We start from the raw sequence: 27,981 nt of genomic DNA on the forward strand, positions 1-27,981 counted from the left end.
TTTCAGGAGGCGGAGCGGCCCGGAGGGTCGGACGTCCTTCTGAAGCGGCTCTCCTTCACTTTCAGAAAACAACACAGGACCAAATAAGTTAGCAAAGTGCGAAGAGGGCTCTTTGCGCACGAGTTTATGGTTTTAAAACCACTTCAAACAAACGTTTCTACCCTGCGATAAGTGAACAAGAGAGAGAAACTACGCGGGTGAGTAACACTAACTATTCAGTCTGCGCGACAGTGAAACAGCCGTTAAACTCAACAAGAGGAGAAAAAGAGAAACTTTAAGGTCAAAGGGACAATTTAACATGTTATAAACTCGACTTAACTCCGTGACATGTGGAGGTGAGGAGGATGTTGGGGTAAATCCACAGTATGTTAGTAAATCTCGGGCTGGTGCAGAGTTTCATGCCACCTGTTGCATTCAGCTGCAAAATGAACTGCGTCAAATCAAACCGCTGTTTTCACTCAACAACCTGCTGTAACATCTCACTCCAAATCTCTGTTAGTTATTTATTACTACACGATGGTGGGGGGGATTTTAATTATGTTCACAGCCGCTCATGAACGCTCACGTCGCATTTGGAGTGGGCTCCCAGTCATGTTGCGTAACTTAATCATATTTTCCCACAGTGTAAATCCTGGCTGTCTGCCGTGACCTAAGTTAGTTCACTTTGTCTTTTTCACATTCACTTGCTGAAGGTTTACTCTAAGCTGCTCTCACCTGACATGCGAGTGGCTGCAGCTGTGGACACAGTTTCAGGACTCTAAAATCCATCAGTTATCATGAGCAGATAAAACTCAGCCTTGGTGAATGTCTGCAGAGTCTCCCCTCTGCGTACATCAAAGCCTGGGCCTTGACACCCTAACCTGCGCCTCTCTGGTCAACAGCACAGGGGTCAGTGAAGGCAGCACTGCCACTAAAGAGGACAGTGGGGCTGCAGCCCGGTGAGGGTTTCCTCCTTTTGCAGGGAACGACACAATGGGAGGAAAAAAAGTTGCACACTTGTGTGTCGTATACATGTGACAGTGAGGATGAAAGGCTCCATTGTGTTGTCTTCAGCTTTAATCTGTCCTCGACAGCCTTTTTTTCTCCTGGACAGAACACTTTAACTTGGCCTTCTCATTTCTTCCCTCCAGTGCAGAATGAAGGGTCTGACTAACTCAGGCTAATTGAAGCTTCAGGACCAACCAGTCATGAAACTCATTGACTTGTGAAAACCAAGTGGGGCTGAATCGTCCTCACATTGCGCGAGGAGGGCTGGACAATGGTTCATTACAGGGTTTCATGGCACGGGCAGATATTCTCCTCTGAAAGAAGGTCTCTGTTAACAAAGCAAAATATATACAGTCCTTTGAAATAAAATGTTACCCAGGGGTGACAAAGAGCAGAGCTGCTGCCTCATGCCTTATATTTAATGAGTCTGCCTGTTCTATTTGAGCTGTCATTCACTTACTAAAGACATTGTGAGATATGTGAGGATCTGGGTGGCTCTCCGGCTCAGCTAAACACTGGAATCTTTTCAGATAAAATGTCTGTTTTTGGCTCACCCATCACACTGAATACCTGACTAATCTGTGCACTTAATAAAACTAAACAATCAGTATCACCATAAATGCCTCAAGCTCACTTGTATGATAACTTTGCCAGCAATGGCCTAATAAAATCAAAGATAAAGAGCATGCTAAAACCAGTGTTAAATGACAAATGTATATCTTGTCCAGTTACTTTGTCTCCATTTTGGTCTGTCTTGACCTATTTCATACTGATGTGATACATCCTGCTGCTGCTGCTGCTGCTTCGTTGTCATTCTTATCAGTGTCCTTCCTTCAGGCCCATCTTGGACTATCTTTGTATTGTAGCAGCACATAAAAGGGACACTATCAGAAAGGCAAACAGGAATCTGCTAAAAGCCCATTGTCCATGAGACACATGGTGGCTGCTGATGGCTTTGTCCTCACAGGCCACCCAGCAGTTTACTTAAAAATCTTTACGCTGTTAAATGTTTATTGCCTGCTGCGTTCTCACGATCTGGCTGCATATCTGTCAACTTTGAAAAACCTGTAGTTATTATAAATGTGACAGAGAGGGGCTAAACAACATTTTGTTTCACCTTCTCATGGGATGTCCCATAAACGAGGGCCGCAAATTACAATTTCAATTACGAGAATCAGCTATGCTGTCTATGCACACAAACACGTAGTTGTTGAAAACCCTACACCCTTCAGAGTTGGGCAGATACGACCGCTCTGAGATTAGTCCTGGGTCCGGCTGACTCGTGTTCAAGTATCATCTTTCTGTTATTATCCTTCTCTGCACCTCCTTAACCTATATTCTCAGTCATGCATGGTAAACAGTCATTTTGTTGAGTCATACCTGCTAGTCACACACCTGTAACGCCTTTCTAAACAGTACCTGCTAATATTGTCTGGTAAAGAAATGTGGCAGGTGTTGACTCTCATTTTTGGCGATGTTACGGTTTCTGAGATGTTGCAGGCCAGACGTTAGTGTCTCTATCTATTTGGCAGAAGCACTTTGTCTGGGCAGACTGACAGAAAACAACCATGTGGCGAGAAAACAGAACATTTAAGAATGGAAAACAGGAAAGGAAAATTAACGTGGACAACATGATTAAATGCAGCGAGCTTTAATGTATTGGCTAAGTGTGTAACTCCCAGACATTAGTTGACATGATCGAATTCTGTCATGTCTCATCTCTAATCCAACTGTTTGCTTGCAGAGGTGTGCCACCTGATCCAGGGAGAGGGATTTATTTTCCTTCTGCATTCCTGATGGAGTCGTACAGAGTGACTGGCATTCCTAACAGCGGACCCCAGCGGGGCTACACTCAGCCGTCCCGCCCCCCCAGGTCCCACAGTAATGGAGCTGGAACATACGGTCTCAGCATCCGAGTCCAGGGTATAGCTGGACACCCCTATGTAGTTCTCAACAACCAGGAGAGGGGTCCTCAGTCCTATATCGACCCTAACAGTAATGGGTACATCGACGCAGAGGGCTCTTTTATCGAGAACTACCAGGAGTATGATTTCAGAGAAGGCAAAGAGGCTGGATCCAACAGCCCCTTCATGGAGTACAGGTCTCGGAAGTTGACGCATCAAACCGCACCTCAAAATGGTGACGCAGAATCACAAGAAAAGACGCCATCCACCCTTCTGAATTTTCAGAAGCACCCGGAGATACTGCAGCCATACGATCCAGAGAACAACTCGCTGAACCTTCAAGCTCTCCACGGCCTGCCCTCAAGGACTCTGAGTGAGACTGGGAAACGACACCAAAGTTCCTCCTCCAAATCTGCAGTACCTGTACCGTCACGCGGCAGGTCATCAAGCCTGGAGCAGAATAAAGATGCTGCGCAGCATGAGAAAAGGAAACTTTCATCCCAGAGCGGGAATGAGACCACCCTTCCTAAGACGAAGTCACAGTCTCAGCCTCCAGCTCAGCTCGCTCAGCCTCAGGCCAGGTCGCAGTCACAAGTGGCTCATCCACAGCCCAAACCTCATCTTACCAACCTGAATCCACCTCAGTCTAAGGCAACCTCTAAAACTGAGCTGCAACCGGTGCCTTCAGTCCAGCCTCACCCCTCTGCCGTGTCGAGTCCCACAAGTGACCAGAGCAAGACATCATGCAGATCCCCCAGTTCTATGAGCAGTGCCAACTCCAGCCTCGAGCGCACCCGTCGTGAGCCTGATGTCCTTCCCCTTCGCAGGACTGACTCCAGTGGGCCGGTTCTTCAGTCCTCTTCCCGCTCCCGCCACTCGTCCTCCTCTTCCACCAAGGCTCTGGTGGATGAACAGATGGAGGCCCTGTATTCCGACAGCATAAACCGCCACGAAAATCGTCGCTACATCCCTTTCCAACCTGGTTCAGGCAGAGACATCGACACCGGCTCCATTCCAGGTGTTGATGAGCTCATTGAGAAGTTTGACGGCAAAGATGGCAGTCATCAGCGTAGGGGCAGGGCGGGGCGCAGAAACAGGATCAATCCTGAGGACAAGAAGCGCTCACGCAGTGTGGATAGTGCCTTTGGCCTGCGAGATGGCTCCAGCTACATGGATGAGTTCAGCAGCCATCGAGGCACATCGATGGAGCACGTCCTGCGACCCTCCCAGCTACGGCTGCAGAAGACAGCCGGCAGTCAGGACTCCTGGCTGGTGGCCGTAGATGGTAAGGGTGACCTCAGGGGTCCGTCTCGTGTCGCCAGTGCGCCCGGCTCCCCCCAGAGCACCATCTCTAAAGGTGTTGCCTTCATACAGGGATACAAAAAGCCTCAGACTCGCTCCACTTCACTACCATTTAAGAGTAAAGAGAGTGAGGAAAGTGCCTCTTCAACTGGAAAGGTTTCAACAGCATCACTGTCAACATCACCGTCTAAGCCTTCCTCTGCCGCAGACAAAAAGCCCGGCACAGAGGCAGATGCTCAGGTATTATTATATAATGATATTTAAAGTTTGACGGTCGGTTGTCTGTTCAGTTTTACCAACATGATGATATGAGAGAGGAATACTTTTTTTGCGTTGATACTTCATTAGGATCTCCCTTTCACTTCCTGTCATATCCAGGCAACACCTGATCTGCTGAAAGGTCAGCAGGAGCTTTCACAACAAACACATGAAGAGACAGCAAAGCAAATTTTGTTCAGTTACCTCAAGGATGGGTGAGTTGTCTGGACATTTCTGTTCTTATCACTGTGTGTTTTTTAGCTTTATTCACTCATATTCATAAATAGATGTGACCAATGAGGAAATGCATCACAAGGAACAAAACTGTTCTGTTCAAAATGTTTTTTTTATCGGAGCTGGAGTGTTTGTGTTAACAGTAAAGGAATGTGCTATTCCTACCCTCCCATCCAGGCTGTGAATCATCCAGTTTTCTGGAATTTGTTTTCTTCCCATTTTCTCGCTCTACTTTCTTGTTGGTGCAGCGTGAAATGAAGGGAAAAACGTTCCGTTTGTTTCTGCAATCAGACACTTCACTAGGCCCGTCCAGGAGAGGCAGGCTGGGTCAAAAGGTTGCACTCAGTGTAGGTTTCAAAAGCAGCTGTATAGGAAGGATTGCGCATACAGTGCAGTCTCCTATCGAGGCAAGTCAGTGATTGTTTCTGAAGAGAGTTCAACTTCAGCAGTTCCGCTGTCATCTAAAACAGTTGCATTATTTATTCAAGATTTTCCACTGAGAAACATTTTGCAGGCTCCTACAGTTCTTGCATGCGTGTCAGACTCGTGATATTGTAGAAAGAGAGCAGGAAACCCGCTTGGGTGTGTCGGGCCACAGGTCAGGAGTCACAGGACAAAGGAAAGGAAACACAGATGGAAGCGCAGGGGCTGAAACTGAGCTACATTCCCGAGGCCAAGAAGACAAACATTCACCGACAGGGGTTATAAAGGTTTAATGAAAATCATCTGGATGAAGAGATGGGAGGTTTTGGGGGTTCGACTCTTTGAGTCGGCCTTATGATTTGTTGAAATAATATATCGCTGCTCTCATGTGAAAGTGGTTTAACTCAAAGTTTTGTTGATTCTGATGTTTTCACTTTAACTGAAAAAGAGAATTTTCTTCTGTGAGTTGAAAAGGTCCTCCCAACTTTAGGCACGCAGACATCTGTTACTTCAATTCAATTTAGAGAGGTCATTTTTTTTTTAACTAAAGATTTAGCCACTCAGGAGAAGCTGATGTTAAGGAAATTTATATTTTGTACTGACCAGAACAATGGGTTGTTTTGTTATTTAAAGACACAAGCTATGTTACAAACGGACAGAATGGGCCTGAGGAAGAAAATGAGAGGGTGTGGCTGTTTTTGTGACTAAATACTGTGTTATTATCTGACTAATTTGAAATTGTGATATTTCATAACTAGTGGGTGGTTGCTGCAAAAAAATTTAGCTGTGGTTCCTAGTAATTAAACCGCTGATGAAATGGGACTCGCAGCAATCGCAGTATATATAACATGCTGCTAACATATTATACTGCCCACACGTTTGGTGCTCATGTGCCTCACAGTTTATCGGACGGGTGTAATGAAGCTGTTTGTGCTGTGAGGTGACACATCAAAGCAACATGATCCTCCCTGACCTCCTCTAAGCTGGGAATGAGCTGCTCTGTTCTCAGAGCAGTCTGGAATTAATGCCTTATCCCTCAAAACACTGAGAAGTTTTTCAAACCTTTGATAACCCGAGTGTGCTAACATAACTGTGTGTGTGCGTGCGTGCGTGTTTATCTGCAGAAGTGACGACAATGATGAAATGACGAAGAGAAAGGTCAACCTGGTCTTTGAGAAGATTCAGACACTGAAGTCTCGGGCCACAGAGAGTGCACAAGGCGTCAACAAAGTGAGATATATATTATTGTAATTGTGCACATAGTGGGGCAAATGTTTAAATCTTGTCCTTGCTGTCTGTTGTGATATTTTTACTACATGTTCAAAGGGCATTTTTAGATTTGGGGTTGTGAAAGTGCAGCCCTTCTGTCATGCTTTGGCTGATTTTCAGTAAATTGTCATGAGATGTATGTTTAATTTTTAGCTTCAGAAAGTAAAGCTCAACTGGTTTAATTTTTTTCATTTAGAGGAGGTTGATAATTCAAACTCATGATCGCAAAGCTATCTTATGGTACCTTTTATCTTCGGCTCTGAGGCTTTAGCTTTGAGGCTGTTCACTTTGTATAGCAGACATCCTCAGCTGTGGAACATTTACCTTTTGCTCATTAACTGAGTCCTAATGTCAGAGTCAGAATATTTAGTTCTCATTTTTATTCCTAATGGATCAATAAGAAATAACCAACTGTAAAATGTCTGTTTTCTCCTGTCAGTCCCTGGACCTCGCTGCTCAGACCAAAGCTCTGCAGGAGCAAAATGCTGAACTGGAGAAAGAAATGGTTGATCTGAAGAGTCAACTGGGGGACCAAACCACGGTAACAGCAGTCTAACTGCAGATGTAACCTGACACCAGCCTGTTTGTGTTGCCATGTCAGTTTAGTGCTCAACTTGTTGTTCGAGCATTTCCTTTAATCAAGGGTTTGGGTGAGAAGGAGCTTTAAGGGATTACAGTTCAACTTGTTGAAGGGATATTTTGAGACTGCTGTTTGGATGTAGAATTGTCTAAGCTCAATACAAAGGCACATTTTCATAGACAGAATAATAGAAAAAACAGGCTGCTCGCTTGAAAATGTGGAATTCTGTTCTATTAAGTAAGCAGAGTTTAGTGCTTTGCATTAAAAATTTAGAAAATGAAAATTAGGTTCAAGTGTCGGGAAGGCATTTGGTTTGGGCTGAAAGAGTTTTGAGATCTTTATTACAACAATAAAGACCTTAAATGCTGCTTTTCCATTGATTATCCTCGTCTGCAATATTTAAAGCAGATTCTGATCATGAAAACAACATTGAAATTGTCCATATCTTTCTTTATCAAACAATGATCAAATCAATGGCTCTATCATGTCAATCCAAATGCTGGATGTATCCACATTAACATGTCAACATGAATGCATTTTGTGTGTTTGTCCACCAGAAAAATAAGACTGACAAAAGGACAGCAGCAGGTTTGAAGGAGCTGCAGCAGCAGCTACAGCGGAGCATAGAGGAGTGCAAGCATCTGAGGGAAAAACTCGCTAAAACCGAGGCCGACCTCCAGACCACAGTGGAAGAGTAAGTTCAGAGTGACGGTGCTGGACAGGACATTAATGATCAGTCTTACATCAACTACTTTAAGTTTAGCTCCTTTTACTGGTGTGTCCATCCGGGTTTTACTCGTCGTGTGCTCCACTGAACACAACTGGAAGTGTTTTTGGTGGGAAACTCGTGTTCTTGTTGCTGCACAATTGATCTCCACTGATTTGTTGGGGTGCCTGCACAGAGGGAGGTGACAGCAGCGTGAACCTCCTACACTGAAATGAAGAGGCGGTGTATCAAAAGTAGGATTTCAGTAGTAGTGTGTGATGTCTGCTCAGACTGTTGATAGTTACTGAAATGGTTCCCATGTCAATCCCTCTGTCTTATTATACGGCCCTTTGTGTCACCGCCGGCCTCTTAGGTTTATCTTTCACCCTCCATATTAATGCGTGCTTGGTGACTGATTTGTTATTCCTTCTGACAGCACTAACTGTCCCACTCCATTTCTGCCCCTTTACACATGATACAACTATTGGGTTGATTTCAGTCTGATGTTCACAGTCCTTCAGGTGCAGAGTGTTGCCACTATTTGTAGTTTGCTGGTTTTGTTTGGGGTTGGAGGAAAATTTCTTTGAGTAAAATATTTTTAGATTTCCATGATATAGAAAGCTGCGCTCCTTCTGTGGTGGCCATTCATCAATGTCTTTATTATTTCAATCCAGGATCTTTCACCTATAATGTTTTTGTTGTTTTTCAGTTGATTATTATCTGTAGTTTCAGCTTTGCTGGTTTTTAGGATGAAGAACACCAAACATTGCTCAGCTGTTCTGTGTTTATTCTTTATTATATAATAATTTTGCCTTTATTAAACAGTTGAGAGTGAAAAGCCAGATGGGAAAGAAAGGGTAAGACATGCAACAAAGGTTCCTGGCTGGAATTGAATTGGGGAAGTTGCAGTTATTTGGCATACGTTGAAACCTACCAGCGAGTTAGTTCTTACCACAGGAATAGATTTACTGCATGGGGGCTACATTACTTTGTGGTGATATGTTTGAGGTGTCTCGCATCACTCATCACTCTCCCCCTCAGTGTTGTCATGTAGAAGCAGTTAAGGCATTATTGGTTTTCCGTCATTCAGGCATCTGTTTTAACCTCTGTGCTCTGTAGGCCTCACATTCAGCCCCAGCACAGGTGCTGCCTTTTGTATGTGCGAGTTAGGGTGCAGGTGGGCGAATGTGTGTGTGCGTGTACATACAGTATGAAGGGGACCTGCACCGTGTTGTGACAAGTGGGGTTTGTCAGGCTGTTCCAGGTGAAGATGGAGAGGGAGCAGTACCAGACAGAGATCAGAGACCTGCAGGACCAGCTGTCAGAGATGCATGACGAGCTCGACTCGGCCAAGAAGTCAGCAGCTGATGGAGAGAAAGACATCATAATGGCGGTGAGCCGCCGAGTTCATTCTTGTGTAACACAACATAAAGCGACATTGTTTTTGCTTTCGGCTTGTAGAACATGTGGCTGATGGCAACTGCTCACCAAAACCACTGAAAAATTCAAGCTTTTCTTCTTAAATAGAAAAACATTATACATCGAACAGTAGGGTAGATTTTGTGAAAAGTCTACTCGACAGGTCAACTGTTTCTGCAAATTCTGAACTGAGATAAAGTTATGAAATGGTTTCCATTTTCTACAGGACATGATGCTACTAAAGGTGGAGATGCAGGAAGTTCTCCTGGCCAAGGAGGAGCAGGAGGAGTTGCTGAGGAGGCGAGAAAGGGAGCTAACGGCTCTGAAGGGAGCCCTGAAGGAGGAAGTGGCCGCTCATGATCAGGAGGTGGACAAGATGAAGGAGCAGTACGAGAAGGAAATAAACAGGCTGCAGACATCTTTGGAGGAGGCCAAGCAGGTAATCTGTCTCCTCTTTGATTCCCTTCTCTCCCTTCTCCTTTAGTTTGACCCTCTGCGTTCCCTCCTCCTCATTTTCTTTGCTCTTGCCCTCCTCCCCCATTCCAGAAAACACACCCTGTCATGGAGAAGTGTGGAGATAAGCACTGCATCAGGGAATTGTGTGTGTGTGTGTGTGTGTGTGTGTGTGTGTGTGTGTGTGTGTGTGTGTGTGTGTGTGTGTGTGTGTGTGTGTGTGTGTGTACTGTATGTTCATCATCAGAGGTTGGTACCCTGCTTTGAAGATGTTATTTACATATAAGAAGTCATTGTATGTTCTTTTAAATGAAGTGGAAATTGAGCCGACCTTGAGTTGACACACTTGAACTGCGTCAACAGCCAACAGAAAATGAAAACAAAACACTGTGACGGGCTAACGTAGCTCATCATCATTTTTCATGGGAAATCTTTGTAGCCAGTCGAGTGTGGAGGTATTTTCTTATCTCAGCTTGTTCCTCTATGGAGAAAGTTTACACAGGAAGCACAATGACTGATAATAAAGTTTAGAGACATTTATCTCTACATGAAGTTGCTACGATACAGTCAAGGTCACCATTGTAACTAAGTAGCAAGTTTTGTTACCATCAAAAACTTCTGGAAAACTGCACATCAGAATTTGGAAATCAACTTGGACGATACATTATGTGAAACAGTGCTATTTTGTAGCTTTAGGACAATAGTACCAGTGACGAACCCACCCTTTATTTCAAAGTCAATGAATTTTCTTTAAAGCAGAAAGGGGTTGTCAACTGTGGATTCAAACACGGAGGGAGGCGAGTTAAGATGAAACATGGCAGGACACGACTGACTGAAGGGACTGAAGACACATTGTTGTCAGCAGGTCGCTGTGACTCGCGTGTGTCCTGTTTGTCTCAATGAGTGGAAGTCGTCCTTGTTCTCGGCTTCCTGCAGGCCTGGTGGGGGTCCGCAGCAGCCCACTGCAGCAAGAGGCTATGAGAACATTTCCCATTGTGGAACAGAAGTACTGCTCCCCCGAGGGAGTGTGTCGTCAGGGGCTTTACCCTCAGTGCTTTGTACACACAGTCAAGATGAAGTCATTGTTTGTTTCCCTTTTAAAGTATAAAGGAGTTCTCCCTCGTTAGGGCCTATCCTCCTCATCCTTAAATTATTGGTTTGTCCTAGGGTTAGACTGTGACCTGACCATTTCTAGGCATAAACCTTTACTCGTATTCATCGACACAGTGGCATCATCTATGCTTTATCTATTTATTTATACTGTTTATACTGGGCCGGTGTGCAAATTCATGCTTAGATCAAAGAAATCAGCATGTTAAATCATTTTGTAAAATAAACATTTTGATATTACATAAGTAATAAACACATTTATTAACAGCATTTCTAGCTGTCACATATATTATGCTTTTCGGTGTAATGAATGTACACTTTGCACAGATATTCAAACAAATTTAGCAAAATAGAAAGCTGCTTATAATCACATGTCCATTTCTACGTTGTGCCAGGGTGTCAGACGGGAAAAGCCAAAGTGAAGTGTGCATCTCTATTTTTCGGCCCCATCTCCAACCAAAGTGTTGCCTTCCTCTTTGTGTCGGGACGTTTACGGTGACCAGAGCTGCCCCTGCGAACAAGAATGCTGGAAACTGGAGCACTAAATTGCTCTGTATACTAGTTAATTGCAATGGCAAGCCATCACTAATCTAATGAGCTGCCGTTCCTGAGTCGCGTCTTGCCCCCTCTTCTTTCTGTGCCCTGAAAGGGTGGGGGTAATTGTGGACCTCAGTCAATGATGAATGATGAGTTTGTTTCACACAATAATAGCAGCGGGGGTTGGGACATGCTGAATAAGTGGGTCAGTATGCTGTAGGAAAGGGGATGCGAAGGCCGACCCCCATGAAAGAGCGGGAGGCCTGTTTTGTGTCTTCCCTTGAAAGCTGCATTGTGTTTTTGATGAGCTGAAATCTTTGGAATTTTATCTAGGTTGAAAAATCGTAGCCACACTGTTTGTGGAAGATTAGACTTTGCTTATTTTGACATATATTACTTAGCAAAGTTCTTAATGTTCTGTAACAAAAGACATCTGCTCATTTGGAGGGGGATTTGAGCTTTCGTGTCAGCATGTTCTAGTATGTGAAAAATGTGGAAAGATGAGGTGCAGTGAGCAGAGATGAGGTTTATTTGGAGGAATGTCGGGGTCAGGATGGAGAATGTGCACCCTGTCGACCTCCCTCTTTACTCTGCTCCAGCTCTGTTACAGTGCTCCCGCTCCGACCTGCGGGAGAGGCTCAGATCTTTTCATTTCTTCCTCTTCAGGGTGCTGCAGTTGCATCTCTATCTCTGCAGCGCTCCAGATTCTCAGTGTTAGATGCTTTAATCGGCCTCAGCCCTTCCTAACTGTAAAGACAGAGCCCAGTGCTTATCACATTATTTCCAGCTCTTCTTATGTTGCACCCACAGACGCAAGCCACGGTGTGTAACGCAGCCACATTGTTATCACACTCTCATCTGTAACCTCAATCCCAAATGCTATATTTTTCATTTCCTAACTCCACAGTTTCCACACTTGACTCCGCAGTGATCTCCTGCTCACCTAAATGCAGTTCATTTTCTGGCCCGCACCATTCGCCCCTCTCTCTCCGCCTGCCTCTCGAGTAATCTCTGCCAGTGTGTGAACTGAAGTCTTACTGTCTGATCATCAAACTTATGTAGCCCAGAGAAGAGTTTCCCCTCAGGCTTGTTTTGAAAGTAAAGGCTCCAGCATGAGTCTGTGTGTTTGATGATACCACTATATTTCCTGGCGTAGCTCTGGGAGCTGATTTACCAGGCGACTGGAAAGAGGTGGAATGAGACGCAGGACAGCGAATGAGGAAGGAAATAGCAGTTTATCCCTCTTGAAATATTATTTCTTCTAGGTCTTCAAAAAGCTGTACTGATAACTTTATAGATTGATGATTATAAACAGGAACTAAATACCCAGCAGCTGTGCCAGAGAGTGTTCAGTTCAGAAAGTGTTGCTGCGCGGCCATATGAGTGTCAGGTTTGTGTGAAACCAGGCAGTGCCCAGGATTTTTGTATTTATTGATATTTGACTTCATTGCATGTGAGCCCCAATGTGGTGGGAACCTAATCTGCCAAAACAACTTGCAGGAGTCAAGTTAAACACACAGCTCCTGTTGAGAAAACCAAAAACATTTGTGGTTCAAATCTGAGTTTACATTCATTGAGCAGTGTTTTTAAAGGTGGTTGGCATGTTTTCATGTGTTAATTTTTCACATGATTCACATTTGGAAAAAAAAAAGTTTTTATTGGTGTTAATTTATTCTGATTTCTATTTTGTCTGGCCATAAAGAATTGAGTCTGATTATTTTTTTACATTTTGTCTTCTAGTTGAATTTATTCCATCAGACTGGCTCAGCACATGAATTTAGACGTGACAATAAATCAGCGTGTGGGCTGAGATGTTTAAGCTGTTAGTCTTCAGACGAACTGTTGTGTGGGACGTGTATTTTGGGTTTTTATTCTCTCACTCAGAGTTTTATTCAAACCTTCCCTTCTTTGGCCTGGAAACTGGAACATGGAGTTTTCTCCTGTCTTTGTCTTTGTGCTTTGGCCGATGGTGGTGCCGGGTTTAATTGGCACTGTGAGGCTTGCAAGTCAGTCTGAGTCACTCTCAAGTAATATGCTTAAATCTGATAAATGCTCTGTAATTAATGTAAATATTTTTAAGAAGTGGTACATTTCAGATAGCTTTGTGTCACAATGTCTGCCTTCACATTGCATGATCCAGTTTCATATTACAGAAATGAAAGGCTTTGCAGATCTTTGCTTAATATTTGACTAAAATAAAAGGCTTTAGATTTGATAATCCTAAAGTTTTTATCATCCGGAAACCCTGAAGTGGTAAATGACAGATCAAAGTTTGATTAAATCCGGTCTCAGGAAACCCGCAAAATAATTTGCTGTTGGATAAAACTGCACTGATTTACATTAGGAAGTCTGGCTGTACTGACAGAGGGGGTGAAATACTTACAAAAATATGAACTATTTTTTTTTTCTGTGACATGAGTCACAGATGAAGAGTATTTCAGTTTTGATGGATGTTCACTTCATGAATACAACAGCCTTGGTGTGCTGCGATGAAGACGCATCAAAATATTTTCATGTCTTTCAACCGAACCTGCTTATATGACGAATACAGCCGTGGCCGTAGTCGTCAGCAAACAGTGTCTGTGGTGTCAACAGACAAATCCAGTCAAATACTTGCAACTTGATTTTACACAGAGAATCATTTAAAAGCCAGTTTCTGTTGCCATTTCTCTGAAGACGAGACAAACTTTTATTACTGTTTAGACCAAAGAGATGCCAATGCTTCTCAGCTGTCACGTTTTAATTTATACTTCAGTCCTTCCTTTTAGTCCATGACAGGTCTTCTGTTGCAGTACACCTGAGGTCTGGCTACCTTTTTTGTTTTTTAATAAAGGAAGCTCTTGTATTTGTAACACATACTTTGTGCTGGCAAAGCAGATCAAGCCTTCTACACTGTCAAAGAAGTTTTACATTTTTCTTTCCTGATTTGAGGTTAAAATTTAGATAATCTGATATACAGGATATGTGCTCTGCGTGACCTTGGAGAGTCTTTATTTTATGAAGTCATATGTGGATATGTATCATCTTTCCAACAAAGGCCTTTTTTTTTCCCCTCTGAGAGAACAAAATGTCTTCACTGAAGCTGTCAAAATCTTCAAACCTGCAAGAAGAAAAAACAGGATCAGGGACTTAATTCTGTGTCACGCCACCCAAAGAGTGATCAGGTGACCGGCCAGTAAACAGAAAATACAAGCTCACCATGCAGTGCTGTGTGTACTGACAGAGTATAGAACAATTAAAAGGCTTATTATAGCCTGCTGTGCATATTTGGATATCTTTCCAAAGCTCTAAACTCTTTGTTGAGACTGAAGATGTGAAGGAATAGGGTAATAACATGTTCCACTCAGTAGTCAGCTAAAGACAGAGAAACAAAACGGTTTTTGTTTGTCATTCTACCAAAACATAAATGCATAACATCTTCTTGGCACACAGGCCTATGAATGTAAGAGTCAAGATTTTTACTGGAGTCCATATATGTTTGTGGTGGTGCAGAGACAACAGGTGGATGTTGAGGCTTCCTATGTTGAATAAGTAGTTGTAGCTACAGGTGATGGCTTTGATGTAAGTGGAGTTTATGATTTTGTAGGTTGTTTAGTGGCTTTATGATGGCTGCAGCCAAATTATTTAAATATCAAATTTGAATAGTAAGTATCATATGAATTTTAAAAAGGGCTCTCAGGTCACTTTAATTGTTAAATGCATTAGTATATTGCTTTTTAACATCAGTAGATTATTATTGCATCTATTTGCAAGGTGCAATAAGTGTAAACTATCATCAGGAATATCTGCTGCCTTTGCTCTGTATGTAATTGTGTGCTTCATTCTGTTGGATTTTACTGGACATGTTGTTGTGGACATGCCAGGTGGTGGAGCAGGAAACAGCACAAGGAAACAAACCTCCAACATGTTTGTCTTACAAAAAGAAAACACATGCAAAGCAACATCAGGAACAGAGAGGGGAGAGAAATGATTACGCATTAGCAGCTTGTGGTGTGGAAATTGTCTTAATTTGAAGAAACTACTTGTTTACAATATTTCTCAGTGATATTTTAAATGCTACATCACATCTCTACTGAACGGTAGCTGCTCTCTGAGTAACGCTTGGACTTGGTTCGTTGTTGCTCAAGTGTTCATATGAAGGTTTGATCTATCAAATGCCTTTTTACTGTTTTTTTGTTATACCTGATGGAGGGAATCATTTTATAATATGACACTTACTGTTTATAAGTTATTCAGACATATGGAATGAACTAGTTTAGGAAGGAGATCGACACTCTGCTTGTGTGTAGATTTCTACTGCAGGTTTCTTGCAATTGTATTTATTTTTAGATAACTTGATGCAGATTCGGTGGGAGAGCCAAGATTTCACCACAGCACATAACATGGGACATGCACTTTACATTAGCATTCAAGACGCGCTTCAAAGACTGCACAAAGTTAGTTAATGTGCAACTTTAGATAAACAGTTTGAGTACACATTAAGACCCAAGTCAAACTTTGAGTTCAGGGTAAAGGGGAAAAACGGACCAGTGGTATTACATTGCCGCATATTTTTCTGCTATTGTATTATATTGCACTAAATCTCTGAAGTCAGCCTGTGTTGTTGGCCTCTTTGTGAAGTGTGTTTTTAAAGAGGTGGTAAAGAACTGTAAAAAATATGCCAATTCAACAAATCATTGTCTGATAGGTGATAGTGATGTTTTATTTGTCTTTTAGTGATTGCTAGGTAAACTTTAATAATGCTTTAATTCATTTAAGGACTGATTAACTTATTGTAGCAGTGAAAAAGAAAAAAATTAAGTTCCTAAAACCTTACAAGAAATTTACATTTATGTCTGTCTCTTATAATTTAAGTTGATCTTTCCAGCAGCTGTGCAAACACTTCTACCAACAGACATTTTCAGAGACAGTTTGCACTGAGGTACTGATGTTCTGTGAAAAAAGAATTAGATCATGATCCTGCACAGGTACAATCATGCAAAATGAAATAACATTACAGTAGGGAAACATTTAAATAAAAAATGTGGTCACTGCATCCTCTTCTCACAGGCAGCTGCAGGGTCTCCTGTTCTGGCTGGATGGCTTTGCTCATGTTTGTAGCACATGTGACCCAGTGTGGGAAGTGGGACGGGCAGACAAGTGTCAGGGCTGGACTTGTTGTCTATGGTATGTTGTTAAAACGGAGCACAGAAACAATCCTGACACACTCTATCAATGCTTTATTATTTTAAGGAAAGCTGTGTTTTCCCTCACATCCTGTGCGACCCCTTTTTTAAGCTCCTCGTTCAACGCAGTATTAAAAAATGTAGAAATATTCATGTTTACATCATAGAAAGTGACCCAATGTCAAATTTAACAACATTAATGCTTAATTCACACTTTGGTAATTTTCCGGTTGAACGGCAATTCCCATTTGGCAACAGATCTGCTTTACAGCAGTTGTACAGTACTTGTAATCGAGTTACTCTTGGCTTGTTTTTGTCTGCTAACATGCAATCTCTTCTTTTTTTTTGCCTTATCTTGAGAGGTGACAGAGTGTTCTTTTTTAATTTGGTATTACTGTGTCTGTTCGTGTCGCGTCACTCCTTTGACCAAACTAAATGACCCGGTGAGGTGATGATGAGGGTGGCTCTGTGATGACAGTGGAAACAGGTCTGACTGGCCTGCCAGCACTGAAGCAGGGAGGCACCGTCACCTTTCTAGTACAGGAAACGCCTCTGTTAACTCATAGTAACGATCAAATTAGCTGACAGACGAGCGCCTTTTACATCAGTCACTACAAGGGAAAAGTTGTAGAGTTTGGATTCCAGCAGAAACTAAATTCTGCATTTATATAAATAAGCCACCACCTTACAAAAACCTTCACCTTCAATAACTTCAATAACTCACAAAGTGAAACTTTTTTCCCTGTTGGTCAAAATCAAATCATGGCTAAAGTCGCTGCAATATCCTGTTTCCTTGTTCTGTTTGTTTGGCAGGAGGTAGTCTGTAGAAGTGATTTTTATAGCACATTAAAAATGTAAACCAGTTTTTAGTTCTGTTTCTTGTGACATATTTTTGTATGCCATTTTTCATCAGTGTGTCACGAGCCAGATTACAACCAGGTCACTTGGTTCCTCTTCGACTAGGGTGTGTGTGTGCTTTAATGCTTTCATACACGCACGCACGCACGCACGCACGCAATCACTCACTCACTCACTCACTCACTCACTCACTCACTCACTCATAATATTTCACCTGTTTTAGCTCTGTTGTAGAGTGAAACAGTAACTGTAGATTTTGCATGTGCTCTGTAGTTCTTGTCTGTGTCTGCAGGTGTACGTGTGTGCATACCTCACTACTCAGAAAAACAGGAAACTGTCAAACCAGTTTCCTAAACAGGAAACTGTCAAACAAGTTTCCTAACACAAGTCTACTGCCTACTGATGCAGTAATTCACTGGAGTGGTGTCATCTCAACTGAAACCTGTTACCTGTAAAGAGTCGCGTTGTGTGGTTCATGTCTGTGCAAAAGAAGAAAATGGAGACAAAGAAAGCTGACATGTTTCCATCTTTCTCCCATTCTTATCCTGCTTCACTCAACACCCTGAAATGTCAGAGTTAAACCGCACTTTTCATTCATAAATGTGGACACAGCAAATCTCAGAGGACTCTCTATTAATCCCCTCTCTGCCACTGCCCTCCCTCAAATGCAGACAAAGACCACATATCAATCTCTAAATTCTTCAGGATAAGTAGTGATCACCGTGCCACATGAAACGCTTCTTTTCTTGCTTGCTGATTTTTAGTGGTCCTCAATCAGCAGATGGTAATGAAAGCTCAGATTTAGTAGCCTTTAGTTCTGGTTTATAATGAAATGCAAGAGAGAAGTACAAGGAGGCCTTATTATTCTGCATCTCCACAAAGATTCAGGGAGAATCTGAGCACTACGAATAGCTTTCGTTATATGAGCCATTTCAGATGGTCTCAAATGTTCCATCATTCATCATTGTTCCACTTTCTGCTGAGTGTCACAGCCTCCTGCTTCTTTTGAACTGAAGCCTTGTTTCTCTTTCTGATCTGCAGAGCAGCGCAACAGTGGTCCGAGAGAAGGCTGAAGTGGAGGCGGCCAAGGGTGCAGTGGAGGGCCAAGCAGGACGGCTGACCCAAGAAGCCGAGCGATTGCGCAGGCGGGGGCAGGAGCTGGAAAATGAGGTGGCCAAACTCAACCGAATCATCGATGAGGCCAAGCTACAGGAGAGCCGGCTGGGGGATAGAGTGGGTCGAATGGAGGTGAGTCAGATGCAGAACCGCAAAGGATGCTAGTTTTGTTTAAATGCTGGTTTTGTTCTGCAGTCTTATATGCAGCAATGTCCACTTAACAGAGAGAGAAGAAGCAACTCGAAGAGTCTTTGGCAGAAATTAATGAGCAAGAGGAGGAAATGTCACGGGCCAACCGAGCGTTAACCATCCGGCTGGAGGATGTGCAGGTAAGATTAGCAACACTCCACTATGTTGCATGTAGCAACACTGCGTTACCTTCCATGTAGAGAAATACACAGCTTCAAAACTTGTATTACTGTGTCCCTATATAGAGAAACCTGACCAAACTGAGCAGTGACCACAAGGACTTGGAGGAGAGGTTACAAGAAGAGAAGACTCAAAAGGAGCAGTTCAAGAACATGAAGAACGACATAGAGGACGAGAGGAGGCTGCTGGACCGCACAGTCGAGAAGCTCCAGAGGGAGGCGAGTACACTTCAGTCTTTATCATAGTAACATTCATCCAGGCAGTAATAACACGAACAGAGCTTATCATGGTCACTTTAGTTTGGATCTGATTGGCAAAGAACACTGTTATTAATCGCTCATTCAAACCACCGCTCATTGTTACCAAGTGTATTTCTTTTTTTTTTTTTAGTTAAGCAAAGAATTGAGTCTTTATTCTTAAATATGAGATTATTGAAAAAATGCACAGACCAAGTACTCACTTTGCTTAACAGGTAGCAAATCTATGGATTCTTAAGGTGCTTTTATGTTGAGAAACTGGTTGCAGAAAAGAGGACATTCTTCAGGGTAAACTCTAAAGCAAAGAAATCTATAGTAAATAGACATTATTTCTTACCTTGATGTAAATCAATGAGTCGTCTGGACCTCCCCGAGTCTTTATCAAATCGTAAAGGTATGATTTCTGACAATTCATAATACAGGCTCATTTTTAAAAGGATTCCTGTTTCTGGATATTCTGATTTAATGCAACATTAAGTTTTGATCAAATACTTTCACACCACACTTGCTCCGAGCAACATGATTATCTTTAGAGTTTTCTACTTTTTCCTCACGTCTCCCTTTTTTTTGCCTCTTCTGTCTCTCACTGTGCTTGTAGATGAATGATATTGTGGAGGCATCTCAGTCGTCCACTCGGGAGCTGCAGGAGCAGATTGATATTTATAAAGAGAAGAACCGTCGGGAGCTGACAGAGCTGCAGAGGCTTCTGAAGGAGCGAGGACAGGAGCTGGAAAAGTACCTGCTGGCTGCTAAAACTCTGCAGGAGGAGGTAATGTGGGCTACAGCAGCCTCATCTAACGTAATGGACTTCAGAGAGGAGAAACGGTTTTGAATGCTGACACTGCTTTCGTGGTGAGAGTGGTCAGATCAAGGTCATCATTAGTCAGGTCAACCGAGCCCTCTCATGCAGAACAAGCAGATGATGAGCCATTGTTCTGACCAGTTTGAGCCCTCCTGCCCAACATCAAGCTCTCCTTTCAGAGAGCAATGTCATCACTTAGGTATTTATGCTCCCCGCTGCCCTTTTAAACCCAAAACATATGAGTAAAGTGCAGGAATTCAACAGAGTGAAGTCATAAAACACAGATCTTTATGCTCAATGTTGTAGAAACACTGTGCTTTCCTTTGTAATCCTTTGATGCATGGCCATAATTGTGAAACTTAACATGTGACCCCTCTTGCATTATTTTCATTGAAGCGGTTTATCTTTGTCAGCATTTTGGAATGTGGAGAATGTTTTTGTTGAAATAGGAACAGACCAATATGCATAATTTATGTTAGAATGAGGGCAGCTTATGCCGTTTTATTTATACATCAAATATTTATTCGGGGAGGTAGGGTAGGATGTCTTTATGGTGACCACATTGAAACGGATTTATAGTTAAGTGAAAGCAGAAATTCAGGACAGTGTGAGATGTAAAGTTGCGTAGGCAGAAACAGGCCATGACATCAGAGGTATAATGCAGTCTTATGAGACCGTATAGTCCTTGTGAAGTTAGTTCCATATACAGTCTCTGTATTGTTTGTGTCATGTGTTCTACTAACATGCACACAAGGAGAGATGCGATACACATTTCTCCTGACTGCAGAAGGAGGTAAACGTTGTTGGAGCTAATGTGCTAATAAAGGAAGAGAAAAAAAACTGTAAACAAACCATTGTAAAAGACGCAGATTTCAAAATATAAAAAGAGGGGTTTACATAATTTTATGAGGGAAGAAATGCATTAAACATGTTTGTTAAAACCTAAGGATAAACTCAGTGTATCATAACTCTTAACTTTGAAAACAAAACTGTGTCTGTTCATAATAAAAAATCCACTGGGTACTTTTTAACAGTTTTGGCAGGCTGTGCCTTGACTTTTAGCCTATGAAAAAAGATTTTTGACAATCCCCACTGTGGGAGGAACTATTTTCTGGAACCAGTATTCATTAGTTGCAGACCTTGTTTCACATGCAGAACAGGCTGACATCACTTTAATCGATTTGCTGATCTGGATGTTCCTGATATGAGCTTTCATCTGAACATGTGATGTTGTAGTGAGTAAAGTTCATATGTCAGGACAAGGTCAGTGTCCAGGTTCTTCCTTTGTCTCTGTCTGCATCCATGCTGATACATCTTTGTCCAGCTGGTGTACAGGAAGAGGAGGATGTCAGTGTTGTGATATCATTGTTGTGAAAGCTGTGCTGGCTGAGTCATATCCTCCTCCTCCACCTCTCCTGAGAAACCCTGGACTCTGGACTGGCCCAGAGAGTCCACTTTACAAACTGCTCTCAAATGTCCCATCAGTCTTTTCACCCATATGAACTTGGCAGGTCATCCCTAAAGTTACAAGTGTAGGCTGCATACATCCCTCAAGGCTCTAAGACTCATGGCTTCAAATCTCTTTTTAAAGAGAGATCTGATCATTAAGGCAGCATGAAAACTGTGATAATTAATTTTCACTCCTTGGATCATCCACATAAATTAGCACAATAATTTCCAAACTTGCTTATCGCTATTCAGGGCCTGAGAGGATGCACCATTATCCAATTACACTTATTACAAAGCCACGGCTTAAATTAAGTCCCACTTCAGTATCTACATGATGAAATATGTAATAATTCTGCACTAATGGCCAAATATTTGTTGTAGGTGAGAAATGAAGGCAGATGATGAATTTCCATTGTCTTGGCATTAAGCAGTGGGGGCAATTTTCCAGCTGTGGGGTGTGCTGTGTCTGAGGAAAACACTAGCTGCACTGGGTTCATTAGTCACTCAGGGGAACCATATAATAATATCCCGAAGCAGCAACTAAACTGTTGGTCATCCCTAAAGCAGTAATACTTGATAAGAATCATTGTGACATATTGAACATGGAGGGGAAGTTTCAACAGGAGGGCTCGGATTAGTCCATGCATAAAGCTGAAGTATTTATAACCTGCTGAGGGTCCTTTAATGAGACACTTAACCCATTCTCGACCAGTTTTAGTGTTCAGGTACCAGAAAAAATACATATTTTCAGTAAAAAGATGTGCATTATTTATTTATACCGGTCAATAAAATGTGTTGGCAATAACAGATGATCATTGAGTAAATTTTCAGGTGTGGAATTATGTTCATGTTTCATTGTAGTTGTCCCACCGGGAGGAGGATCTGCGGCAGTGCGAGAGGGAACGAGACGAGATTGTGCTCAGGGAGAAGACGCTGGAGAAAAAGGTTCATGATCTGGAGGTGGAGGTTGAGACCAACACCCACGTTAAAGACGAGAAATCCCGACACAGCAAACTCATGGAGGTACATAATGATGTCAAGTAAAGCCACTGATAGCTTTATCATTTAAACACTGGGTACTGTCCAATCACTTGAACCCTTCAGTAGACCTCGGGTGTCAGTCATCAAGCTAAAAATGACCAGAGAACGGAGATGGCAACATTCACTGACTGCACAGATGTAACTGCTTTGTTCTGCAGGAGAGAATTGCTCAACTGGAGTTGAACCTCGATGAGGAGCGTCAAAGTGGAGACCAGCTGATGGACAGGATAGACCGAGGAAGAGATCAGGTACAACACACACAACCTCAACACGTACTCATTATCAGTGCTCACCTGTTTCAGTGACCTGCTGTCCATGTTCACACAGACGTGTCTCTGTTCCATCTCAATCTGTAAATTATATCCAGGTCTCCTGTTGCCTTGTCTTCCACCTCTAACATCATGACTGCAACCACTAATCTCCAAATGAAAGGAACATGTGACCTCCATGTAACGAATTCAGCTCTCAGATATGTCAGATGATGAAAGGGTTAATGCGTGTGAATCTTGTGCAGGTTGATGTGTTTTATCAGTGCCTGTGGGTAATCTCAGTGGTCTGTCTTTAGATTTGGTATCCACACTCCAAAATTCTCTGTTTATTTCTGGTTTGGATAAAGTGGACAGGTTATTGCTTTGTAAGATGATCTTGCATAATCATTCAGGTTGGCGGCTTGCCAGCATGGTCTAAGAGCATCTATCCAATTTTCATGCATCAGTCACAAAAGACTCTTCTTAATGCGCCGCCTGAGCCAAAATATGCAAGCTGCCAAAATGTCTCAAGTTTTCAGGTTGTGAAGTTCATTTGGAAATTTACACTCGGTAACTTCAGCTTCAGAACAACTCTCATTCTTCTACCAGGAGTCAGTTTTTATATCCTCGCAAGCAAATGCTCCAGTTTTCCTTCCTCTGTGATAAAGCTGCTGACGGAGGCACTGTGAAGTAAGATTTAGATAAAGCACATATGCTATTAGGACTGTTTGTTCATGGGAGAGATGTTACTAATCAGAGGGAGGATGTTGGCTCTGGACTTTTGGGAATAACACTGCATTTATTGCAACTGTAATGATTTTATGCTGATGTGTGTGTCTTGTGCAGCCCATATAGCCCATTGGTCAGAGTTTAATGGTACTTTTGTGTCTCCTCAATATTTGATGACTCTGAGATTCATAGACAAGTTGGTAAGATTTGGCCTCATTACAGTTTTGCTCTCGGTCTGGAACTGACACAGATTCAAAAGTTGTGACCAAAATTTTAAATAAAGTGCCAAGTGACATCAAGTGGGCCTTTAGTGTGGCTGAGTTGAGTATTTAAATCTCCTTAAATGGTTTCCCTTTTAAAAAATTCCTGGCAGAGAGAAAAGAGTGGCATTGTGACAAAGTGGCATTGGTTCAGCATGAGGCTGAGGTTGGTTGTCAAGGCAACAACCGAGCTTTGTGCAGCGAGAGTGGAGTAGGTTGAGTGCTCACGGTGTGTGTCGGCGAGCGTGCACCCTCGTGCATCGGGGTGTGCGCGCTCTAATGTCTGTGGGGAGGAGAGGGGGGGATGTATGGTTATGGGGTGGTGGGGTTGCAGCGGAGGCAGCAGGAAGAACACCTGCGTCTCTCCTGGCACCAGGTGCTCCTCTCCTGTCTAAATGAGAGTAATCTCCCCTCTCCTCTCCTGCCGTCTCTCACAAAGCAGATTAGTTTCGCTGTATGTTCCAGTCTGCTGATTCAGCTCCCTCAAGCACTGTGCTGGGTGCACCAGTTATAGGGGCCATCGTTCATCAGAGCAGCCCACTGTCACCCACTAATTGGCATAAAATATCACCAATTCTAAGCTCCTCTCACAAAGAAAGAACCATCACTGCTGTATCGATTAGTTTTCATTCTCTCTTTTGAACCAGGCGATCGCTGAACCATCGTGCTCGAGCACTCGGGCCTCTCCGAGTTGATCTCATGTGCAGTCAGTTGATGTGTAATGACACCAGTATTAAAGGAATAGTTTCATATTTTGGGAAATGCAGTTCACTTTCTTTTAGAGAATTAGATGAGACAATTTACATCGCTGTTATCTGTCTGTTAAATTTAAATAACTCAACATCACGATGTGCAATAAGCCCGTCCACTAGAGGGTAGCGTGTCAGTGTCCCGTGTGGTGGCTTAAAAATTAAAAAAAAACACGCGAGGAAGATATTGCGGTTAGGAGGAAAAAAATCCCCATGCTGTTAGGGTTACTCACCAAAGCTACATAACTGTAAAGAAATCCACATGAAAGTCTGTTTTTCTACGTTGTCTAATGACCCGTCTCGGGCGAGGTGCGTCTTAATCTCGCACCAAGGCAAGCCAAGCATCACAAACACGCGGTTTCCTCTAGTGGACTGGCAGATGTATTGCGTGCTTTGCTGTGATACTGGGCTGATATCAGGCTGGCAAACAGTTGTCCTAGCTTAGCATACAGAAAGGATCAAGGGGAAACGGTTAGCCTGGTAACAAAATCAGGACGCTGTCAGGGCTAGCTGTTTCCTTGTTTCCAGTTGTTTGCTAAGCTAATAGGCTGCTGGTGGTAGCTTCAAATTAATAAACAGACTCGGTGTTACCACCCACACTTTACACTTAAGCATTAAGCACAAATACTTTTTATACTATCTGAAATTCCACAGTTGCATAATCTTTCTAGAAACTACTGTCATTGTTTGTTGTTGTGGGGTTTTTTTTATACTATAGCTGGGTGTCACTGAGAGTTGACATGACTGTCTTGACAAAAGGTGGAATGCAGTCAAGCTAGAAAATCCTACTCACCAATTAACTTGGGTCTTCCTGCATTAACTCTGCGATTGTTTAGCATTTTGACTCATTCAGGGCTCCTGTGGTTTCTGTTGTTAGTCAGACTCAGACGGTGTCTGAAGATAATTGTTGTCAGACTGTGTGGGACTGTAGCGATGACAGTGTCTGGACTCGGCTTGACAGGTGGAGCAGATGAGGAATGAACTCCTGCAGGAGAGGGCTGGCAGACAGGACCTGGAGTGTGACAAGATGGCTCTGGAGAGACAGGTACACACTCTCCTGTCTGGAGGATCACAACTACACACAGTGTCACTCTACAAAGTTCAAAGCACAGATTCATTTCATTCATCGTTTCATCGCTTTCATTTGATTGTATCCATTATCACATCAATTTCGATGTTTTATTCTCTGTACAAAGATATGACTATATGCGTGTATAAACGTACATCTCAATACTTCGTTCTCCCTGCCCTTTCCAGAATAAAGATCTAAAGACCAGAGTGGCTCACCTCGAGGGCTCCCAGAAGTCCAACAAAGAGGGCCTGGTAGTCCAGCTGGAGGATCGCATACAGGAGCTGGAGGAGAGGCTGGAGGGGGAGGAGAGGTGAGCTGAGATGAAGGCTCAGATGGGGAATAGAGACGAGAGGCGCTGTGGTTACGGTGATGAAAGAAGAAGACTTTGGGGGGGGGGGGTTGTCTGAAAGGTAGATCTTTTAATTAGGATGGAGTTGTCGTGGTGATACACGTAACTTATACATGATGATGCAGTTGGAGCTTATAGAGAACTAGCGGTACTTTAGAATGAGAAAATCATTGTCATTCAGAGAAATCATGTGACTCCCGCTAATGAAACCTTAGAGAATCTGATCCGCTTTTAATTCTGAAATGCATGCAAGTCAGAATGAAGTGCTGCTTTTAATGTCTGAAGATGCATGCATGTGTTTCAGGGAGAGGGCCAACCTGCAGCTGGCGAACCGCAGGCTAGAGAGAAAGGTAAAAGAGATGATGATGCAGGTCGAAGAGGAAAATCACTCGATGCAAGATCAAAAGGACCAAGTATGTAACACACACGCTCATGTTTCAGACTAACAGACCATGAACTAAATTAAGAGACAGACATCTCAAAAAAGATTTGATCTTTGTTGAACACTGGTCCTGTTGTTTCCTCTTGAAGTTGAATCTGCGTCTGAAGGCCCTGAAGAGGCAGATGGATGAGGCTGAAGAGGAGATCGACCGACTGGAGCACGGCAAGAAGAAGCTGCAGAGAGACCTGGACGAGCAACAGGAGACTAACGAGCAGCTCCAGAGCCAGCTCAAAGCTCTGCGGAGCGACATCAGGTAAACACATAAACAACACCATCATCCGCGTGTGTCATCAGTAACAAAAGAAATGACAGTTATTATACTGCGCTCTTTCATCCAGGCGTAAGAGCAACTCTGCTCCGCTGCTCAACAACCTGGACGACGACGATGACGACGATGACATCAGCACTGACGGGGAGACGTACTTCAGCTCATCCTCAGGGTACAAGCGATCCTCGAGTCAGGACAACATCTTGTCGACCTTCACTTTATAAACAGACTCTGATGTCAGAAATAAAGCTGCTTTAACATGCATCATTGTTGGACCAAACGGCTGGAGATCCGTCACATGTGCTTCTGTAAATATTACACTGAGCTGGAAAGTCTTTCTCTATTCACACGTAGTTCAGTGAGATCATTTCAATGATTTGTTTGTGAAAATCCTCACGTCAACAGAGCCCACATTCTCCTGGATTTTAAATCTAAAGTTCACTCGGTATTATTCAAGCAGCGCTTTGATTAATGGGTGACATCATTTACGTTTTGATGTTTTAGCGTGTCCCGTAGAAATTAAATGTATATACTCTTTCATTTTTGCATTCCCACATTGAGTCTTACCTTCCAGCATTGTTAGTTTTATTGTAAGTGGAGCTTCCTTTCTTAACAAATGGATTACACATGCTTGTCAATGATTATTCTAGCATTAGTAAACTCGAAAACGCACTCGTTAACGCACTGTAAACCAACCAGTACTGCCTTTGTGAACAATATGAAGTTTTACCCCTTACTTTTTTATGCCTATCAAATATGTTAAATTCACATACAGTATCTGAATATAATTTTTTTTTTTTTTTTTTATCTTCCAGTTAAATAAACTATATTTACCTTTTTTTTTTTTCTTTTTTTTTATGAATGAAAATCAAATCTGAATATATGAAGTGAGGTGTGCCAGGATGTTTTTTTTATTTATTCGTGGGTGAATATATGAAATCTTGGCTCCGTGAGTTTTTTAGGGAACAATGAATGAGGGACTTTGTACACATCCTTTTTTATACAGTTTTGTATCATTTGATGACCAGCATTATGATATATTAAGATCAATTCATATGTAATCAGGATTTTCTTGTTAATCATCACACAGGTTGCTTTTAATATTTGTAACATCGCAGTGTTTCTTACATATTTCTTGGAAAAGGCTGTTTTACATTAGCTTGGACTCTTTTTCATCGTTTTTTCAGAATCATACTTTTTGCTGTTTCAGTAGAGACAGCCATTTTTATAATGGAAACGCTTTGATTTAACTTCCATCTGTAGTTATTTCTTTCTTAACTGCGGGTAGTGTCAGTACTGAACATGCTGTAAGTCTTTATTGTTTAACCTCGTACGTGTGTATTCGACTTGTGCCCACTGTGTACATCAGGCCTCGCAGTGGCTGTAAAGAACACGAGTGGGCCTTCAAATATTCTTTTATCTGAATGAGGGAATTTCTTCAGATGAGATGAACTGACAATCAATGTTTTGCTACACTGTGATGATTTGCACTCTGTGTTGACTTCGACGCCTGTGGAGGGAGAGTGGATCGAGACAAATTCCTGCCACTACCTCTCTGTACACAACTGTATGTTCAGAAATCCTGCTGAGACTAAAATAAAGTTAATTTCAGTTACTCTCACATG

At 42.5% G+C, this 27,981-nt stretch overlaps 1 protein-coding gene across 2 annotated transcripts; it reads left to right on the forward strand.

The window, feature by feature from the left end:
- On the forward strand, positions 1-27,977 carry cgnl1 (cingulin-like 1). Of its 2 annotated transcripts, XM_069174026.1 has the most exons (19): positions 2-197; positions 2,732-4,433; positions 4,572-4,666; positions 6,233-6,338; positions 6,817-6,918; positions 7,515-7,651; positions 8,918-9,056; positions 9,309-9,521; positions 18,247-18,453; positions 18,546-18,650; positions 18,756-18,908; positions 19,546-19,716; positions 22,060-22,221; positions 22,398-22,487; positions 25,187-25,270; positions 25,483-25,607; positions 25,951-26,059; positions 26,178-26,341; positions 26,427-27,977. In XM_069174026.1, exons 2-19 carry the CDS (start codon positions 2,784-2,786, stop codon positions 26,578-26,580), a joined length of 3,966 nt encoding a protein of 1,321 aa, XP_069030127.1. In that variant the 5' UTR covers positions 2-197; positions 2,732-2,783; the 3' UTR covers positions 26,581-27,977. The 2 variants fall into 2 exon arrangements, with proteins under 2 accessions (XP_069030128.1, XP_069030127.1); XM_069174027.1 differs by lacking the exon at positions 25,187-25,270 and having other exon boundaries at positions 1-197.
- Positions 27,978-27,981: the final 4 nt, after the last annotated feature.

Source organism: Embiotoca jacksoni, unplaced genomic scaffold (genome assembly GCF_022577435.1).
Source record: "Embiotoca jacksoni isolate LCO1_2020_lvr unplaced genomic scaffold, fEmbJac1.0.p SCAF_6, whole genome shotgun sequence".
Classification (NCBI taxonomy): domain Eukaryota; kingdom Metazoa; phylum Chordata; class Actinopteri; family Embiotocidae; genus Embiotoca; species Embiotoca jacksoni.

Bases quoted from the DNA above. Each gene is read 5' to 3' on its own strand.
- cgnl1 (XM_069174026.1), top strand. From the start codon at position 2,784: ATGGAGTCGTACAGAGTGACTGGCATTCCTAACAGCGGACCCCAGCGG. The intron at 9,522-18,246 runs GTAATCTGTCTC...TCTGATCTGCAG, and splicing joins CTTTGGAGGAGGCCAAGCAG to AGCAGCGCAACAGTGGTCCG. The intron at 18,454-18,545 runs GTGAGTCAGATG...TCCACTTAACAG, and splicing joins ATAGAGTGGGTCGAATGGAG to AGAGAGAAGAAGCAACTCGA.